The sequence below is a fragment of the Ictidomys tridecemlineatus genome, chromosome 12 (genome assembly GCF_052094955.1).
Source record: "Ictidomys tridecemlineatus isolate mIctTri1 chromosome 12, mIctTri1.hap1, whole genome shotgun sequence".
Classification (NCBI taxonomy): Eukaryota; Metazoa; Chordata; class Mammalia; order Rodentia; family Sciuridae; genus Ictidomys; species Ictidomys tridecemlineatus.
This window is the reverse complement of record NC_135488.1, coordinates 114,704,354-114,725,038: the sequence shown is the minus strand read 5'-3', so window position 1 is coordinate 114,725,038 and position 20,685 is coordinate 114,704,354. Positions and strand designations below refer to the sequence as shown.

General features: G+C 40.5%; 2 protein-coding genes across 11 annotated transcripts in view; both read left to right on the top strand.

Annotated features, from left to right (window-relative positions):
• The window catches only part of Cpsf3 (cleavage and polyadenylation specific factor 3), a 35,976-nt gene extending 23,179 nt beyond the window's left edge, over positions 1 to 12,797 (top strand). For 2 of the 5 annotated variants that reach the window (XM_005327351.4, XM_040271254.2), the window contains exons 13-18: positions 984 to 1,082; positions 2,136 to 2,230; positions 4,524 to 4,611; positions 6,755 to 6,824; positions 9,950 to 10,046; positions 12,608 to 12,797. In XM_005327351.4, coding sequence (XP_005327408.1) covers positions 984 to 1,082; positions 2,136 to 2,230; positions 4,524 to 4,611; positions 6,755 to 6,824; positions 9,950 to 10,046; positions 12,608 to 12,709 — 551 coding nt within the window. In that variant the 3' untranslated portion in view covers positions 12,710 to 12,797. Of the gene's footprint in view, positions 1 to 983; positions 1,083 to 2,135; positions 2,231 to 4,523; positions 4,612 to 6,754; positions 6,825 to 7,255; positions 10,047 to 12,607 lie in introns of those variants that run through there. The other 3 variants (XM_078029694.1, XM_078029695.1, XM_078029696.1) reach the window with 3 other exon arrangements.
• Positions 12,798 to 15,230: 2,433 nt separating this feature from the next.
• The window catches only part of Iah1 (isoamyl acetate hydrolyzing esterase 1 (putative)), a 29,898-nt gene continuing 24,443 nt past the window's right edge, over positions 15,231 to 20,685 (top strand). The window contains exons 1-2 of one of the 6 annotated variants that reach the window (XM_078029700.1): positions 15,231 to 15,801; positions 16,791 to 16,843. In XM_078029700.1, coding sequence (XP_077885826.1) covers positions 15,305 to 15,801; positions 16,791 to 16,843 — 550 coding nt within the window. In that variant the 5' untranslated portion in view covers positions 15,231 to 15,304. The remainder of the gene's footprint in view (positions 15,802 to 16,790; positions 16,844 to 20,685) is intronic. The other 5 variants (XM_078029697.1, XM_078029701.1, XM_078029702.1 and 2 more) reach the window with 5 other exon arrangements.

Below are 20,685 nucleotides of genomic sequence, written 5' to 3'. Positions count from 1 at the left end.
CTACGCTTAAGGAATCTGTAGTTTTACATCACTTGCTGGATCTGTTCGTTCTCCACCATTCCAAAACATCGATCAGGATGAAGAAACAAAATCTTTCATAAATCTTCTTTAAAGGGAAAAAATTAAAGCCCATCATCCAAGTAACATCAACCAAGTAACATTGTAGAGAAAAATGGGGGTTTGCACCAAGACAGGATTGGATTTAAGTTTATAAGTTGTTTTTTTCCTGAAGTTTATAAACATTTCTACTGAGTTCTATGTTGGTATAAATTCTAAGCCATTGGTAAGAACTTTCTTTCCTAATAATACTATCTTCAAGTAAATACTGTGTTTGCTTATGTTTGTATAACACTAGTAAATTTTAAGAACTTTACTAAGGAATAAGAAATACCAGATGTATTTAGGAATTTATACGTGAAGCAGGCCAGTTGTCAGCTTTCAAAGTATCACAGCTAAGTGTGTAACTTGTTCCTTCATTCACCACCTGGTGAGCTCTTACTCCTATGCCCTGCAGGGGGCTAGGTTTATTAAAGCACTGAAGGTTTATCAAGTCATGGCGTTTTACAGCTCAGTGTAATGAGAGAAGCAGTGTTAGAAAGTGCTCATCACAGTACAGCTCAGGCACATGTCAAGTGCTGGGTGTATGAGGAGAGCTGGCCTGGAGCCATGGCAAGAGCTCTGCAAATTGGGAAACACTGGCCAAGCAGAAAAGAAGGTGGACGGCAGCTTACGCACTGCTTAGAGAAGTCCAAGAACCTGATGGTTCTGAGGGCAAGGCTGCTAACCCAGAGTTGGAACCCAATTTAACTAGCAGGGTAAGAGGCCATAGCAGGGACTTGTAGGAGCACCTTGATAGCTTTCAGAAGTGTGTTCTTGTTTAATTTGCTTGCACTTGTTTTTTTTAACCCCTGGTATTTTATAAATAGTGTTTGGTGAAACTAGTATTATTTTCTTAAAGTCTGTTTACTCTAATTTCTCTTCAGATTATACCGATTTGGCCATGAGCACTGTGAAACAGACCCAAGCCATACCATACACTGGGCCCTTTAATTTGCTCTATTACCAGCTGCAGAAATTGACAGGTATGTTTATGGAAATTCATTTAATTATTTTACCTCTTTTAGTAAGGTAATTTTACATCTGAGAAAAGATTTTATTTAGCTTCGATAATTGTCTCAGAAGTCTATTTGTACTTCAAATGGTCATATATATTATCACCTTTAGTTGAAAATATACTCATAAATTTTTTTAAATTCCATGATACCTCTTATCTCTAATGTGTTTACAACTCTAAAAATATCAGTGGTCTTGTTCCTTGTGTTTAAAATATATTTTAGTTGACTATATCTAAATTTTATCTCTTTTTTTCTCTTGGTTGAGTCAAACAGATTTTCTAGTTTCATCATTACTGATCTATTTAGCAGGTTTTATAAGAATTAATGGGTTTGGCCAAAGACCACTGAGAATAAGCCCACTCAATCTGTTTTCATCATTTTCAGTTACATATTTTTATGTATTAATATAATGAGAGGCAGGAACTTTCTAATAAAGCAATGATATTTCAGATTATAAAATTGCTTTCCATCAGAATACACATAGTAAACTGCTACCATTAAACAAACCAGTATAAGGAAAATCTTTTTTCACCTCTAACCCTTACACTAGGATTATGGATAATAACATAGAAAAATTAATAAAATATGTCTAAATTAATCCTTGTTTAAGAGGATAGTAAGAAGACCAGAAAATTTTGATACTGAATAACAATAGAATGTTCCTATGCAGTGAATAAATTTATGAAGTCAGAGGTAAAATGACTGGTGTGTTAAGATGCTAGCAGAAGGCAAGATCTCTTGTACCAACATAGATGTTTAAACATCACTGAAGTTTGCTACCAATAAAATCTTTAATGTTCAGAGTAAATCCTACCTAGCTACATGAGTTTTTATAATATGTATTTATATCTTTAATTGCTATAAGCAATTAAAATAAATTCTAGCTGTTTCATTATGCTATTAAGTTTCCATTATTTATTAGCTTTATTTAATCCATCTCTATAAGCAAATAAAGTGATGCCTCTGAAAGATGATTAGAAAATTACATACATAATGTAATTCTTTTTTTTTTTCCCCTAGGTGATGTAGAAGAATTAGAAATTCAAGAAAAACCTGCTCTGAAAGTATTCAAAAATATTACTGTAATACAGGAACCAGGCATGGTGGTACTAGAAGTAAGATAAAATCATTTACCTAAACAAGAGGGAAAAAAGTTTTTAAAAATGCTTACATGTAAATTATAGAGAAAACTAGTTGCTTCCCATTCAGGGAAAAAAAATAGTTGGGAAATAAGTTTGTTTTTCCTTCCAAGATTAACTTTAAATATAATGTAACGACATTTTCTATATAGTTACATTGCTACTAATAAGTTAAAGCTTAATATTTATTGGGTTCAATAAGTCTGCCACATGAATCTCAGCTGATTTTGTAGTTTGCAGGAATATTTCAGTTAGATAAAAAGGTCATAAAATTCATAAGATAGAAACCGAATTCTGGGGCTGGGGATGTGGCTCAAGTGGTAGCGCGCTCGCCTGGCATGCGTGCGGCCCGGGTTTGATCCTCAGCACCACATACCAACAAAGATGTTGTGTCCGCCGAGAACTAAAAAATAAATATTAAAAATTCTCTCTCTCTCTCTCTCTCTCTCTCTCTCTCTCTCTCTCTCTCTCTCTCTCTCTCTCTCCCCCCCCCCCCCCTCACTCTCTCTTTAAAAAAAAAAAAAAGGTTATGGCTCAGCGGTAGAGCACTTGCCTTGCATGGGTGAGGTACTGGGTTCGACCCTCAGCACCACATAAAAAATAAATCAATAAATAAAGATTTTAAAAAAATATTAAAAAAAAAAGAAACTGAATTCTGTTAAAACACAAACATGCTGGATGTGGTGGTACACATCTATGATCCCAGCAACTTGGAAGGCAGAGGCAGAACACAATCACAAGTTCAAAGGCAGCCTGTGCAGCTTAGCAAGACCTTTTCTCAAAAAAATAAAAGCATCTTTCAATAGGAAGAATTGGAGATGGTTAACAGCAGATAACAAATACAGTCCATACCCACAAAAATCAGTTTCCATCCGAAATCAATAAATTAAAAGATAAAAACTGAGATGTCTTACCTTCAAAAAAATAAAATAAAAAAATAAAAGCATACAAACTTGTCTGGTAGTACTTCTTAAAAAATGGTATTTTGAAGATTAAAATAAATTTAAAAAGATATGTCAGCTCTGATCCTACTAGAGTTTTGTGATTTAAGCCTAAATTTGATCAAAGGCTAAAAACAACAAAAGAAAATGTCAAGCCTGTGGTGCATGTCAGCAATCCTAGCAACTCCGGAGGCTGAGGCAGGAGGATCACATGTTCAAGACCAGCCTAGGCAACTTAGTGAGACCCAATTTCAAAATAAAAAATAAATAGGATTTGGGATGTACCTCAGTGATAGAGCACTCCTGGGCTTATTCCCCAGTATCAAAAGAAAAAAAAAAAAAAAGAAGAAGAAGAATGAAAGTGTCAAAGGAATGGGTTTTTCTAGTATGAAGTTACATAAAATAATATATAAAATATGATCAGAAAAAGGAAAATTATTAGAGATATTGATTCAACTCTTTCTACTAAATACTATTAGAGAATGTATTTTTGTTTCTAGAGTTAACAAATCAGAAAATCTTAGAAAGGTTTTCAAGTGCCCGCTGGTACTTGTAAAAATGCTCTTTGAAGAGGCAGCAAAAATTAGGAAGTGTGCTCATTCCTAAAATTATGCACCTGGTTTCACTAACCTTGGTATATGGGAAGCTTTGTTAGAATAATTGACACATGAAAGAGCGTCAGGGAATCTTAGTCTTTCGGTAAGAAGCAGAAGTAATATTTTAAAATGTTACCCCATAGGGGATAAGGGTATATATAACTCAGTGATTGAGCATATACCCAGCATGCACAAAGCTCTGGCTTCCATCCCAAGTATCAGACATGCACATCTTACCCTGTTACCATGCTGCCTGTGCATCTATCAAAGCTATTAGGAATTTGAGTTTGAATCCAGCACCAGCAATAACCTTATGCAAATTACTTTACAGTCAGTTTTCTTATTTATAAAATGAAGTCAATTGTACTATTTTTCAAAAAATATTTTTAGTTGTAGATGGACACAATACCTTTATTTTTATTTATTTACTTATTTTTATGTGGTGCTGAGGATTGAACCCAGTGCCTCATACGAGAGGCAAGTGCTCTACCACTAAGCTACAACCCCCAGCCCCTAATTGTACTATTTAGGATTAAATAATATATATAAAACACCTTGCCACAAAGAAAGTGCTTAGTATACTTTTATGATTAAAAAAGAAAATTAGGGATGTTCAACATTATTAGTTAATTTCAGTGAAAATGCTAAAACCACTAGCCCTGCTTATACAGTCCCTGGCTGGCTGGGTGAGTGCCAGAGCTCTGCCTTCCTAACTCTGCCTTTGCCTTCCAGTGGCTGGCAAACCCTTCTAATGACATGTATGCTGACACAGTAACAACAGTGATCCTAGAAGTTCAGTCAAATCCGAAAATAAGGAAAGGTACAGAATTTTTACTTTCATCTATCTGTTCTTTCATCTGTTCTGATTCTGTGAACTAAAAGGAAGTAGAGTCTTAAATTAGAACTTTAAATCTAATTGTTTTATTCCTATGTGATCTTTGAGGTGCATACACAACAGTGCATATTATCATTATTTTCCTTTTTGTTTGTTCTCTTCATTCCTACTATGGTTGCAATTAAGATGAAGATAAAATTCCTTTAGTTATAGTCCTCTTAAACAGCTGAAGGAGATTCCAAAATATGGCTGAATTAAGTGAGCTTGTGTGTTAGGAAGACTCTGTGTGTAATAAACCTTGTAGTTAGAATAGCATTTCCCTCTTGGACAATTTTCAACCAAAGAATACACCAATGGAAATGTTTTTATATAATTTTTTACACCTTCATTCTGTTTGATACATAATTCAGTGTAAAACATGTCTTCAGATTTGCATCTTTACCATAGAGTGGCCCTTGTTGCTAGTCACACTGGAATGTTTGAGAAGTTGCCCATCCTATATTCCCATCCTCAGAGCCTGTTCTCTGGTAGAATATTCCTGTTTCTTAATGTTAAACATATGTGAAGGGCTGGGATTGTGGCTCAGTGGTAGAGTGCTCGCCTAGCATGCATGAGGCACTGGGTTCAATCCTCAGTACCACATAAATGTAAAATAAAGATATTGTGTCCACTCAGTATTAAAAAAAAATATTTATGTGTTTGTGTATGTGTGTATGCAGTTCTTTGATTTCAGGAGAATTAAATTTAGCTGACTACTGCTTCATTATTCATGTTCTTTATAACTAGCTACATCAAATCTAAATTATTCATTTGGGATAGATGCAGTGACACACACCTGTAATCCCAGCAGCTCAATTCAAAACCAGCCTCAACAATTTAAGTAAGGCCCTAAGCAACTTAGTAAGATCCTGTCTCAAAATTAAAAAGGAAAAGGTCTGGGATAGTTGTGGTAAAGTACCCCTGGGTGTTTAGTCCCCACTACCAAAACAAACAGAAAAAAGAAAGAAAAAAAAAAACCTCTCACTACTTTTTTGCCTTCCTTTTTGTTGTTGTTGTTCAAGGTAGAAGCAGGAGGATCGAGAGTCAAAGCCAAATCTCAACAACTTCAAGGCGCTAAGCAACTCGTTGAGATCCTGTCTCTAAATAAAATACAAAATTGGGCCGGGGATGTGGATCAGTGGTCGAGTGGTTCAATCCCCGGTACCAAAAAAAAAGGGTTCATCCATGTTGTAAATAAATCAGTACTTCATTTTTCTTTTTAAATAACTTTATTTATTCATTCATTTTTTAATGTGGTGCTGGGGAATGAACCCAATGCCTCACACTTTAGGCAAGCAGGCTTTACCACTGAGTCACACCCCAGCCCCTCTTTTTTTTTTTTAATTTAATAGTATGGATATAACATATTTTGCCCATCAGTTCATCAGCTGGTAAACATTTGAGGTGTTCCTGCCTTCAGCTGCTATAAATAACGCCACCATAGATCTTTGTAAGTTTTTGTGCAGGGTTTGCAGAGCATAATTGAATGCTCAAGGCCCTGCTGGGCTCAGTGACACATACCTGTAATCCCAGTAACTCAGGAGGCTGAGACAGGCAGATCACAAGTTCAAAGCCAGTCTTAGCAATTTAGCAAGGCCCTAAATAATTTAGGGAGACCCTGTCTCTAATAAAATACAAAAAGGGCTGGGAAATGACTCAATGAACCCAGGTTAAGTGCACCTGGGTTCAATCCCCAGTACGGCGGGGGTGGAGTGGGGGGGTGGGGGAAGCTGAGAAAGGAAGACATGGGCAAGTTCAAGGCTAGCCTCTGCAGCTTGGCAAGACCCTGTCTTAAAGTAGAACTTATAGAAAATGGCTGGGGATGCAGCTCAGTGGTAGAACACCTCTGCATTCAGTCCCCAGTACCACAAAATGGTGATAATAATGACTAAAAGCAATCTTAAGTCTCATCTTGTGGGTCTTAAATAAGAACACAAAATACAGTGATGCCAGTGCCAAGCTGGGCTGAGCTGGTGGGCGGAGCAGCAATGTGCTTGCTCTTCAGTGCTTCATAGCTGATCATTCTGGTCATGGATTTGGAATTGTTAAATAGAAACTTGGAAATTGAACTCTGTCCTTTTCCCCCCAGGTGCAGTACAAAAGGCTTCTAAGAAATTAGAAATGCACATTTACAGCAAGAGGTTGGAAATCATGCTCCAGTAAGTATCTTATTCATCATCGCCCAACCAGGAAGTAAGGATGGGTGGGTGGAGCCCTGAACTCTGCTCTGGCACGTTTGCGTACTGGCTATGTGATGCAAGCCAGGGCAGCTTCACTGCGCTAGATTCCTGGTATGGGACCTGCCTGGCCAGCTGCCTACATTCATATAATAGGGCCTCAGGATGTGCTGACAGGCTGGCACCATCAACCACAGACCCTTGTCTCAGCGGTACCACTGACCACCTGAAGGATGATTTCATTTTATTTTATTTTATTTTTAAACATTTTTTATTGTAGTTGGACACAATAACTTTATTTTTTATTTTTTATGTGGTGCTGAGGATTGAACCCAGTGCCTTGCATATGCTAGGCGAGCGCTCTACCACTGAGCCACATTTTATATTTACTGCTTTTGTTTGTTTTCCTGCAGTTCTGGGGATTGAACCTAATGTTGCTCTACACCTGTGCCACATCTCCACACTTTTTTATTTTTTATTTTGAGACTGCATCTTGCTAAAGTTGCTTAGGGCCTCACTAAGTTGCTGAGGCTGACCTTGAATTATAATCCTCTTGCCTCAACTTCCAAGCCTCTGGAATTACCAGTGTGCACCACTGTACCCTACATGTTTGCTTCTTAAATATGAATTCTTTGATAAAAGGGGTTTCATTCTAGACTTTCTCAAATATGAAGTCTGTAGCTGTGCAATACTTTTCATATTGGTATTTTTCTGAACACCAGATAATTAAGTCCTTTGCCTTTCTATAAGTATTCTTTAAATCTGATTTTGGAATGTTTTTTCAAGTAAAATAATCTTGTAAAGAGTAGATAGCTATGATTTATAATTCCAGCACCTAGTACAATGTTCCTTATATGTGGTAATCTCTCAAATACTTGTTAAAAAATGACTTCTAGTTTTAAATTGAAGGTTACTTAATTATACATCTTAACAAAATAAAGTGTTCTGTATGTTTGGAAGATTTTTGCATTAGCATTTCTGTTTCTTTCATTCTTTTTCCCACATTTCACACTTGATAATAGTGGCTTTTAAAAAATGGATAAGCTTCTATTGGGTTTTCTGTTTGTTCATTTGTGTTTTTAGAAATAGTCTCACTGTGTTGCCAAGGTTGGCCTCAAATTCCTGAATTCAAGTGAACCTCCTACCTCAGCCTCCTCAGTAGCTGAAACTGCAGCACATGCTGCTGCACCCAGCTTATTCACCCAGTGGATAACAGGATTTAAATGATGACTTAGCCTATAGAAGCTGTCACCCATCCTCAGAAACAGTGTTCTTGGTGGTGGCATTCTGATTTTAAGAAGCGTCCCTTGTCACATAAACTAGATAAGCCATAGGAGCAGAGCTGTCTTTGCCACTGACAAGGATGCCAACTCTGTCAGTTTCCAGCCTTGTGGCTAAGTAGCCCTGAGTCTCTTGCTCTTTCTGCAGGGGTTTTGCTCTGCACTGACCTGCCAGTGTCATGAGTCTGTGGGACTTTTCCCCAGCATGTGGAGAAGAGGGATATGCACAATTTTACCTTTCTTTCAAAGGGGTTAGATAACCTCTCCCCAAAGCCTTTCCTGGGACCCAGGTTGAGAGCCCTGTTGACGTTGGTTTCCTGCTTTCCAGATCTGAGTAGATTCAGGACTGCAGCAGTCCTGCTCGCAGGCTCTGCAGAAACAGAGAGTGTGGGGCTCCCTGCCGGAGTCAGCTGGCCCAGTATCTTCAGACCAGCCAACAGTCAATTATGTGAAAAACAATTGCAACTTGTTTTCCTGTCTTTTGAATATATTTCTATATTTGAAATATATTATTTGGTCTGGGTATATAGCTTAGTGGTAGCATGCTTGCCTAGCATACAAAAGGCCCTGGGTTTGATCCCCAGCACAGGAGGGGGGGAAAAAAAAAGAAATATGGTATTTTTCCTTAGTAATGATTTACTCAGACAGATTTATTCAAATGTATTCATTTTTTACAGTACTAGGGATCAAACCCAGGAGCACTCTACCCCTGAGCTACACCCCAGAATTTTTTTTTTTAATTTTGAGACAGGATCTCATTAAGTTGCTGCGGTTAACCCTGATCTTATGATCCTCATGCCTCAGCCTCCTAAGTTGCTAGGGTTATGTGTGTGTGTCGTGCTGGAGATTGAACCCAGGGCCTTGTGCATTCGAGGCAAGTACTCTACCAACTGAGCTATATCCCCAGTCCTCAAACACATTATTAACATTTACTGTCTAAAAGAACAAGCAGTTGGTCCCTCCCCACTGCCAGTTCAATACAGTGTTGTCAGTATCTGACTCTGTCAGAGGGTTGTTTTATGGAGCTTTTATATTCATTAACTGCATCCAGACTATTAATTGGACTACTGTTTTCAAATATCCCTGTAACTGATTGTAACAGTGTTGAAATTAATGATTAAACTATAGTTCCTCAATAACAGAAATGGTATTGTTGTGGTTTCTGTATCCCCAGTACTTGGCTCCACACCTAACACTAGAAGGTGCTCAGTCAAAACTGAGCTTCATGAATACAAAGTAGGCATCTGACTAAAAGGAGTGGACAGCTAGTGAACTTAGGAGCCAGTGATGCCCACATACCTGGACTTGAATTCCAACTCAACAGCTTAAAAGCTTTGAGGATTTTAGCAAATCACTAACCTCTCTTTTTATTCCTCGTGTGTCAAAGAATCTTTACCAAAATCATTATACTTTAAGGTAATGTATATATTGGGCGAGGGTTGGGGCTCAGTGTAGAGCACTTGCCTAGCATGTGTGAGGCACTGGGTTTGATACTCAGCATCATATATAAAAATAAATAAACAAAATAAAGGTATTAAAAATATAATAAAAATAAAGGTATTGTGTCCATCTAAACTAAAAAAAAAAAAGATAATGTATATAAAGTGTTTAGTATAATGCCTGCTTGATGGAAAATACTTAATAAATGATGCTATTTTACCTGATTTTAAAAACCAATAAATTATATCAAGGTAAACAATATGTATACCTCAGGAATAGATATCAGTACTTCACTTTGGAACTAGGACTTATCTTCAATTTTATTTTTTTCCCCAAATATACAAAGCAGGACTCTTCTATTAACATGTCATCTTTATTTATTTTAAGGGACATATTTGGAGAAGAATGTGTAAGTGTAAAAGATGGTTCTGTCCTTAGCGTCACTGTGGATGGGAAAACAGCTAATATTAACTTGGATACACGGGTACGTAACTGTTCCTACATTTCAAACCATTTGGAACATAAAGTGAGGACAGAAATAATTTCTCTTCCCACACCTAACACATTTTTTGTTTGTTTGCTTTTTTCAATCTGGCATTTCCTCACAGTGTATTCCCCATATTCTTACTTACATATTTAAGTTACAAAGTATTCTTTAGGGAAATGTTTCAGCTTGCTTTCATTCACCTTAGCCTTTCTCTACTTTGGCATCCAGTTGATTTTTTCAGAGAAGCTGCTCCTGTTTCCTCCAGCAAGATACATGTGGCTTTTCTAAATGTTGGCTTTCGGGAGTGGGGTTTAAATTTATTTTATGTGACTATATATAGAGTGCTTTGAGGAAACTAGATTTATTTTACCTCAGTAGAAAAAAAATAAACTAAGACATGAAAATGTACTTCACTAGGGAAGGAGTATCAGTAGCCAGTAAGTTTAAAACAAATATCTAGATCCACTAATACAGAAATTGCAAACCTAATATTTCTGCAAAGCAATTTGGCTTCAAAAGCTTTAATAGAGTAAGGTCTTTGTCTACAACTCTGCTTATTAGATTTTACTAAAGAAAAGAACTAAACAGATGCACAAAGATAGTGGACAACAGTATCCATTTAAGCATTTTTTAAAATGGCAAGGGATGAGCTGAGAATATAAAACAATAACTGAGCACTTTTATAGCATATACAAGGCCCTGGGTTCGATCCCATCACCACAAAAAAGCAAAGAAGTGGTAAGAGGCTGAGAATCTAGCTCAGTGGCAGAGTACTTGCCTATTATGTGCAAAGCCCTGGTTTGATCCCTGGCACTGTAAAAAGAAAAAAAAAAATGGTAAGAAACTTAAATCCAAAAGTAGGAGATAATAAATGATATAACTAAATATAAATAAATTGTGTATATGGCATTTTCTTATATTTGAAGTATAGCCATCAAGAAAGTTGGGCCAGGCACAGTGGTGCATACCTGTAATCCCAGGGGCTCTGGAGACTGCAACAGGAGAATAGCCAGTTCAAAGCCAGCCTCAGCAATTTATCGAGGCCTGAGTAATTCAGTGAGACCCTGTCTCTAATAAAATACAAAATAAGGCTGGGAATGTGGCTTAGTGGTCAAGTGCCCCTGAGTTCAATCCCCAGTATCTACAAAAAATTTTTAAAATAACAAGAAAGTTGGTACAACTAGCTGAGGTGCATGCCTATAATCCCAGTGGTTCAAGAGGCTGAGACAGAAGAATCACAAGTTCAAGGCCAGAATCAGCAACTCATCGAGGGCCTAAACAACTTAGTGATACCCTGTCTCAAAAAAAAAAGGGCTGGGGATGTGGCTGAGCAGTAAAGTATCCCTGGGTTAAATCCTTAGTACCAAAAAAAAAAAAAAAAAGTTGGTGCAGATTCATTAATACACAGAGTTGTCCACTACATTGTTGAGGAAAAAAGTTAGAAGGCAGCATGTATGATAAAGTATCCCATTTTTGTTTTAATTTAAAAGTGTGTATATATATATGTGTAAGAAAAGTGTGGGGCTGGGGCTGGGACTCAGCATTAACACATTTGCCTAGGTTCGATTCTCAGTACTGCATGTAAATAAATAAAAGTCTATCAACAACTGAAAAAAAAAATTTAAACCGTAATATCAAAAAAAAAAAAGTGTGTGTGTGTATACATATACATACCCAACCCACATATATATCTATCTATAGGCTGAGGTAGAGCACTTGTCTAGCATGTGTAAGGCACTGGGTTTGATCCTCAGCATCACATATAAATAGATAGATGTAGCTATACAACTTAAAAAATTGTTTTAAAGGGTATATGTGTTTGTGTGTGTGTGTAACTAAAAGTCTTCACAATTATACACTGAAATGGTATAATTTGGTCATAGAATTGAGAATTTGTTTTTTCCATCTTAAATTTTTAAATGGAGAATATTTATAGTATGATTTTTTAAGCATTTTAACAGTGTAGTGTTTCATGGTTGAGCTTTAAGAAGTAACTATGAGATTATTAGTGTAAATCAAATTAAATACTAAATATTGAGTAGATGACCACCTCCATTGCTTGCCAAGTACTTTTTGTTGTACCACCTAGCTTCCTTGGACTAGCATTGCCTGGACCAAATATGGGCAATTCCGTGTCGTTCTCTACACCTTTCCATATTCTGAATTTTAGTGCAAGTAATGATTATGATTTAAAAGTTTTAAACCCATTTCTGCTATTTCCCTCCTGACACTCTTGCCAAATTTCTTTTTGTGGCCCCACTGTTTGCACCTCCTTTCCCCCCACCCCCACTTTCTTAGGACTCACCTTCCAGCTTCTTCTAAGGCAGGGCTCAATATTTCCCTGTCCTCAGCTCACCTCTAATTAGGACCTTGTGTATGTCAGGACGGGCTTGGTATCCTGTACCTGTTCCTAGGTGTGCAGACTAGTAGTTCTGGCCCTTGGTCATCAGTCCTCCAATGCCCTCCACCCTTACAGAAGATGGCTTGTTCTTAGACTGTTTGTTTATCCTCCCTGTAATTATAGACTCCAAAAGGCATGTTTGTGCTTTCACTTTCAGACTGTAGAATGTGAAGAAGGAAGTGAAGACGATGAGTCCCTCCGAGAAATGGTGGAATTGGCTGCACAGAGGCTGTATGAGGCACTCACGCCAGTTCATTGACTACCTTTTATCACTGTGTGTGTTAAAAGCTTTTTTTAATTGTGAGTCTACTTCTGTTATTTCAAATAAAATACCTTAGTTTTCTGGGGGTAGCCTGTTTACCTTTGATATCAAATGGCCTTTATTCCAACAACACACTAAATTACCAACTAATCTGTCCATTTTTCTAGAATTAACTACTGAATAAACTGCTCATTATTTTAGAATTGATTCTGCCTCCCAGAATGTATGCAGTTTCACTGAAATCTTTTGATATGTTCATAGGAAATAAATCAGAATTTCTTATATTTACTAAGGAAAGAAAATAGTGTTTTGTATTTTCACATCTATATTCTGAATTTTAGTGCAAGTAATGATTATGATTTAAAAGTTTTAAACCCATTTCTGCTACTTCCCTCCTGACACTCTTGCCAAATTTCTTTCTTTTTGTGGCCCCACTGTTTGCACCCCCACTCCCCCACCCCCACTTTCGTAGGACTCACCTTCTAGCTTCTTCTAAGGCAGGGTGTAAAACCCCACAAACGGTCCCAGCCCTAGTCCTTCCTGGCCCCTTCAGCCAGCATGGCCAAGGGTGGAGCAGGCAGTTTCTTAGGTCTTGGAGCCTTTACCCTTGAGCAGAACCAGTCTAGGAACCTGGAGGAAGGGAGCAGAGGAGACAGCCTAGAGGATTTACCTTGGCTTTACAAGGTTCTGGGGATCCAGCCTCTGGGTTAGGGGAATATGTTGGAAACCAAGGCGGCTGGTCAGACTACAGCAGGCAGGATGGAGGTTATGGTGCAGACAGGACTTCTAGATGGCACTCAGCAGTAGCCAGCCAACCTGCAAATGTGAAAAAGGGAGCCAGTCTATTCTCATCAGCCTGGTTTTAGGAATCCAGGTGTCATGTGAGAACATTGACTTGGGAGTCGGGTGGGGTCCTGGACTTCTGGAAAGACAAAGAGGTGGTGAAAGGAAGAGAGGTTCTCAAATTCTTAATTTGTACATTTGTAAAATTATGACTTTAAAGACATTTTCTTTATAGTATCTATAGGTCAGGAAAATTCAGTTTTTATTACTCAATTGTATTCAGGTGGCAGTTGTTTCTTGTGTAAATTTGTTCATTGGTCTAATTTCCTGAATTATGTTTAACAATGCAGGAGTATCTGCAGTTTAGCTCTGCTAGGGATCTATAATGAAAATGACCTGATTGATACATCCCCCCAGGAACAAACAAGTGCACTGCTAGCCAGCATCTTCCCTCACAGCTAGCTGTCCATGGTGCTCATGGGCTTCATCTCTTAGTGATATGACCTTCTGTAGCTCCTCTGATAATCACCTTCAGTATATAAATCTGATTGTTATTTAAAATGAAAGATTCATTTATATAAAAATAGCCTACTTACCTTTTTTTTTTTTTTAGTTGTTACTGGGGATTTAACCCAGGGACACTTTACCACTGAGCAACATCCCCAGCCCTTTCATTTTTTTTTTTAAGACAGAGCCTCACTAAATTGCTGAGTCTGGCCTTGAACTTGCAATCCTCCTGCCTCAGTTTCCTGAGTCACAGGTGTGTGTCACCATGCCTAGTTTTTTTCCCCCTCTTGGGGATTGAGTCCAGGGGAGGTCCGCCACAAAGCTACATTTCCAGACCCTTTTTTGTTTTTGTTTTGGAGACAGGGTTTCCCTAAAATGCCCACGCTGAGATTACTAGTTAGGATTACAATGGGCCACTGTGGGCTGCATAAAAGAGCCTACTTAACTATAATCTTCAGCCCATACTAAAAGATCTCGGGGTCAATTTTCACCTTTTATGTGTCAGAAGATTTTATGATAATCTGGGCCCAGTGGCATGCCTGTAATCCCAGCAATTTAGGAGGCTGAGCCAGGAGGATCCCAAGTTTGAAGTCAACCTCAGCAACTTAATGAGACCCTATCTCAAAAAAAGCCCAGGGGGGGGGGGTGATGTCGCTCAGCGGCCAAGAACCTCTGGGTTCAATCCTTGATACCAAAAAAATATATATGATAAATTTAAGAACATTGTTACAAAAAAAATCACAGGCTTTTTGTAATACTTTAACAACATAAAGTGTATAAAATGAGGAAAAGCGCCTTTCCCCTAAGTAAGCAGTTTGAGTGAGGTTTCCCGCCCCACGTGCTCTCAGCCCCCTGAACTCTGGCTGGAACTGATTCCTGCAAGGACACATTTGACCGCCGCCGCAGCTTAGGTCTGGGTGATGAGGACCAAGTCGGAACACCTCAAGACTCGGCAGGGGTTCTCCACCTGGCGCAGGCAGTGACCCCTGCCGCAGTGCTGCCACACTAGACGCGTTCAGGCGGACTGGAGTGAGGGTCCGCAGTCGGCCTTTTTTTAAAGGTCTCCAGAGGACACAAGCCGGAGGCCGCAGGCTTGTCGCGCAGCGCAGCACGCCAGCGTCCTCGGCCACTTGGGCACAGGTAGGCGGGCTGCCGGTAGCTGCGCGCCGCCTCGCCCTGGGCACCTAGCCAGGCGGTGGGGGACGCCCTGTCCTGCTGCCACGTCGCCGGGCCGAACGCTTCACACGGCCCGAGCTGCCCTTAACGACGGTCGTGCCAGGGGCCCCTTTCGTGACTGCGCCGATGCTCTGTGCCGCAGCGCGTCCTCTCTGGTGGTCTGGGGAACTGCCAAGGGCGCCCGGGAAGGCCTGTTTCCATCCCCTCCGGACCCGCGAGATACGGGAGGCAGAACTTCCACAAAGGCACAGAACTAGACCTCCCGGTGCCCGCCGCCGTCGCCGCCAGAGCACCGCCTGGAAAACCGAGCGCCGCGCCCACCCCACGAGCGCCCCCCTTCCGAAGGCCACGCCCACGAGCGCCCCCCTTCCGAAGGCCACGCCCACGAGCGCCCCCTTCCGAGGGCCACGCCCACGAGGGCCCGCCTCCCGAAGGCCACGCCCACGAGGGCCCGCCTCCCGAAGGCCACGCCCCCGCGAGCGCCAGCCTCCCAGCCTCCCGCGGGAGATCCGGCCTGGACTCGGCCTTCAGCGCGCAGTAGTATGGCGGCCTGTGCGGGGATGTCTGGCGGGAGCTCTCTGCCTTGGCCTCGAGTGTTGCTTTTCGGGGACTCCATCACTCAGGTACCGCCGCCCCGATCGCCCCGGAAGCTCGGCCGCGGCGCCGAGGCGCGGGTCGCTCGAGCGGCGGCTCCTGAGGCCCTGCCTGGGCACGGGAGGTCAGGGCCGGGCGGCCCGTGCGGGCTGCCTCGGGGGCGCCGGCGGGCCGCAGTTGGCGGGTGGGCCGTGGAAATGCCCTCCAGAGGGAAGCAGGAGAGCTTTCCACCCGGGGCCATTTCAGCTCCCATCCAGGGAGGGGAAGAACGTTTCTTAGTAACGGGGCTTGAATTTTTAGACAGGGTCTTGCTTGCTGCCAAGGCTGGCCTCAAATTTGCCGTCCTCCTGCCACAGCTTCCGGAGTCGCCGGGATGACGGGTGCGCCACCGCGCCCGGCGAGGAAAACTATTCTGAGTACATTATTTCGGGAAGATAGTAGGTTAGGTTCCTGTAGCCCCCAGCGTGCAGACACTAAACCAGGCTTCTGTGCAGATCCACATCAGCGTTAGGGTCAGGGCAGTAGAACCTCTCAAGCACCTTGGGAATGTGTGGCATGCAGTGTCCACCTGAGTGACGTCATTAAGGAAGCGGTGGCCGCTTCCCCTGGTACAGCGTGGGCCCGTTTCTTCGCTGCACGCACAGGTGACTTCACTCCAGCGTTCACCACGAGCCTTTTTTTTGCGACACAGGGTTGCACTCAGCTGTGGAGGCTGCCTTGAAAACTCGACTTCCTTCTCAGCCTCCGGAGTCACTGAGATCACAGGCGTGGCTCACCACACCTGAGTAGTACCTTTGTAGGTGACAAACTTCTCCAGTATTAGGTCTCTAATAGGTGGCTGGCTTAAATCCACTTTCCTAGAGTTCTGCCAGGTGAAGCTACAGTTGGCCCCAAGACGTCCTCCCGAGTGAGGAAGGGCAGGAATTCAGGAAGTACACAACTAGAGGAGCTGCTGACCCCAGCTCCCGTGCTTAATGTTCTGAGCATACCGAGTAGTAATGGGCTTCTCTTTCTTCAGTTTTCTTTTCAGCAGGGTGGATGGGGAGCATCATTGGCTGACAAACTGGTCAGGTGAGAATAGTTTCTAGAATAATACTGGGTATTTACTGATGGTAAATGTCAACTCAAAGTGAACGATACCACGAATTCTTTATTAATCTCTGCTTTCCTTTCTTAGTCAATGTATGGTTAGAGAAACAGAAAGGGCAGCCACGCAGGATTCATCAAAAAGCTTTGGCACCATGTGAAATCAAACATAAAAACTGTGGAACCAAAAATTTTGACTGTTTGCCGTCTAAAGAAAACTAGTCGTTTTTTCAGTTATGATGGGTATGATTTAAATTAGTGGAGGTAGATAGAAAAAAATCATTTTTAAAAAACTCAAAGTTGGATTCATTTTGAATGGAATGGTATACCGAACCCATATTCTTCTAGTAGGTAGATACCTATCAGGAACTAGGAAGCTCTATGGTGAGCAAGTGTTACCTCAAAGGATCGCTGGCCTGTTGAATGGCATCTCCATTCACTGCTGTGAGACCAGAAAAATTCAAGTGCACCCTCGAGGTAGGATAGATAGTAAAATGGTCAGGTAGTCAAGATAATGGGCCCCAATTAAGGCTCTTTTCAATTGTACCTGTTCATGAGAATAATCAGAAACATTCCAGCCAAACCTAGTCCCTGGAAAATGGAAGTGGAGGTGGGCCTTAATGGAGATGATAGGAAAATTCAAACTAAGGGCTAAAAGAGCACAGCCAATTAGGTAGTTTCCAGACAAACCAATAGCCTAGATATTTTTCCAGTGCATGTTCAGCATAGGTTTTGACTAATAGCATTAGAACTGTTCCAAGCATAGATGTTGAGTTCCCCCACCCAGCAACTATATAAGCCCCAGGCTAGTACATTAAAGTGGCAACCCTAGCCTGGTGTAGTGGTACATTCTTGTAATCTCAGCAGCTTAGGAGGCTGAGGCAGGAGGATTCGAGTTCAAAATCAGCCTCAGCAAAATCGAGGTGCTAAGAAAGTCAGACCCTGTCTCTAAATAAAATACAAAATAGGGCTGGGGATGTGGCTCGGTGGTAGAGTACACCTGATTCAATCCCCAGTCCAAAAAAGGAAAAAAAAAAAAAAAGGCACCCCTTTTGGTTTCTTTTGTGCTACAGGAGCTCTGACTCTTTTCATTTTAATAAATCCTACTCTTATCTGAATTTCATTCTTCAAATTCATGAAACAAGATCCTGAAAAGGAGGTACTGGCAGGTGGCTGGGGTCTGCTGTAACACTATAGCAGCAGAGGCTGCTGTTTCATATCAAATGAGTTCTGAGTGACACATTCAGTGGTTATCTCTGCATGCTTGGGGGTGAATTTTTGTAGTAGGTTCCTATGTTTGCTTCAGCCATCTGCACAACCCTGAACTGTTCCTGATGTTTTAGTTTAACCTAATCTTATTAAGAAATGCCTTATTGTAACTATCCATCTGTACTGCCTCCATGGACACCAGTGAATTTTAAAATACAGAATTAAGTGTACAGTCCTCAGCCCATAGTGACAACCATAAGTTTTTAAACAGGCTCTTGTAAACTCATAGCAAAAAGCATTTTAACAAAATTTAAATTTATCGGTACATTTTCATACTTTTTAAACAATATCCAAGTTTTCTGAAACCCAAAATGCTGAGTTTGAAAGAGTTAAACTCACCCTTTTCAGTTTTTAAAAGCTGCTGTTTCTTTTGAAGATGTGTGGTTGTCTACTGTCATTCATAAAGCACCTAATTTATTTTTCTGGAAAGCAGGTTGTACTTCTCTTTCTTAGCATTAAGGATTGAACTCAGGGCATTTTGACACCCTGGACACTTTTAATTTTGAGGCAAGGTCTTGAAATTGCCCAAGCTATCTTGACCTGTGATCCTTCTGCTTCAGCAGGTGTGCACAGTATGGAATGCAGTTTGTAGGACCTGCATGTTTTTGAAGGAGTCTAGATAATTCTTATCCTTTTTCATCTTTATATGGATTTAAGTTCCTGTTATTATCTATGATTTTATATGCAAGTTTTTGATTTTCCTGTTTCTTTAGCCTTTTGAATAACTTAAGATACTGCTGACTTTTTTTATTCAACCCAGAGAAATTCTGATATGCTTCTCTTTTGGAAGGGAATCTTTTAACACTTTCAACCCTGGGCCTCACTGGTACTTTTGTCCTGGTCTTGACTCCCAAACGATCGTATAATGATATATATATTTTTAAATCTGACTGCCAATTATTGAGCTCCTTATGTGTGTCTAGCCTTTACATTTAATTTTCACTCAGCCTGGCAGATGAGAATTAGTCCCTGGCCAGTGCCTTCTTGTTAGTCAAGGATGGGAAAATCCAGGCACAGCTGCTAGGATTCCAGACCTTGTGGTTGTACTGCTATGACTCTGTCTTATGAAACTGTTTTGCCTTTCTTAAAAAGAGTGTGTCCTGGGGAGAGTTGCTGGGAATTGAACCCAGGGCTCTTGCATGCTAAGCATACATTCTATCACTAAGCTACACCCCTAGCCCTGCCCTTTGTCTTTGAAATGCTACAGTGACTACATCATTGAACATACCCACTTCGTTAAAATTCTAGAGAACTTACATTTTAAAGTGTTGTGGCTGGATTCTAAATGGCTTGTTAGCTTCCTGGAATCTTTACAAATAAAAACATTCAGGCTCATTTACAAATAAATATGGCTGGGTTTTTTGTTGTTGTTGTTCCCAAGATGTACAAATGCTACTTGAGAGCTTTCAGAGTAGGTCCATGAAAATGAGACTCTTCCTGCTGCCTTCCTTGGAGTCTGCCGCCTGGCACTGCAGCCTTCAATTACTGGTACTGCAATTTTTTCATTTTATTGTTTTACATGTAAGAATTTGAACCATATACCAAAATGAACACCAGTTTTCTAATCATAAAGTTGAAACAGCAGATTCATTTTATTTATATATATTTTTGGTACCAGGGATTGCACTTGGGGGCACTAGACCACTGAGCCACATACCCAACCCTATTTTGTATTTTATTTAGAGACAGGGTCTCAGAGTTGCTTAGCACTCACAGTGGCTTTGAACTTGAGATTCTCCTGTCTCAGCCTCCCAGGCTGCTAAAATTACAGGTGTGTGCAACCGTGCCAGCTCATTTTATTTTAAAATGCAATTTTATTATCTATTCGACATAAATAATACTGGAAATTGAAGCCGGGGGGCACAATCCTCCTGCTTCCAGTATGCTGGGATTCCTGGTGTGCACCAATACCTCTAAAGACCTTTTTATTATGGACAGCTTTTAATCATCTACAGAAGCAAAGGATATAATTATCCCATCCATCCTTCCCACTATGAATTATTCTGATATTATTATTTACCAAAATAACTTTCTTTTATGATAGAGCCCCTGTCATGTGACTAGTAACATCTAAGGTGTTCTAAAGTAGTGTGATCCTGAAGTGAGATTTCCCTCATGTCAGGGACACACTAGCCAAGGATGGATCTGGCATGTAAATCCCGGCAACCTGGTTCAAGAGCCATGGTTGTGTGTGTGTGTGTGTGTGGGTGGTGGTGGTGGTGGTGGTGGTGGTGGTATGGTGTGTGTTTTTTTTTTCTTCATTGTATCAGTCAAATCATTTTCAGCCCTTTTTATTATTTATTTTGAGATGGGTCTTGCTGAATTGCTGAGGCTGGCTTCGAGCTTGCAGTCCTCCTACATAAGATGCCCCAATTCTTGGGATCATAAGCATGTGCCTCCATACCTAGTTTGAGTCAAACTATTTTTAAGAAGGGGTTGGGGAGAGATGCCTGTTAATGAACTAGTTAAAAACTAATAATAAAATCATTTGAAACCAAAAATCTAAAATATTTTAAACACCTCAAACAAAATCATTGAGTTTCAGTTTGTTAGTGATT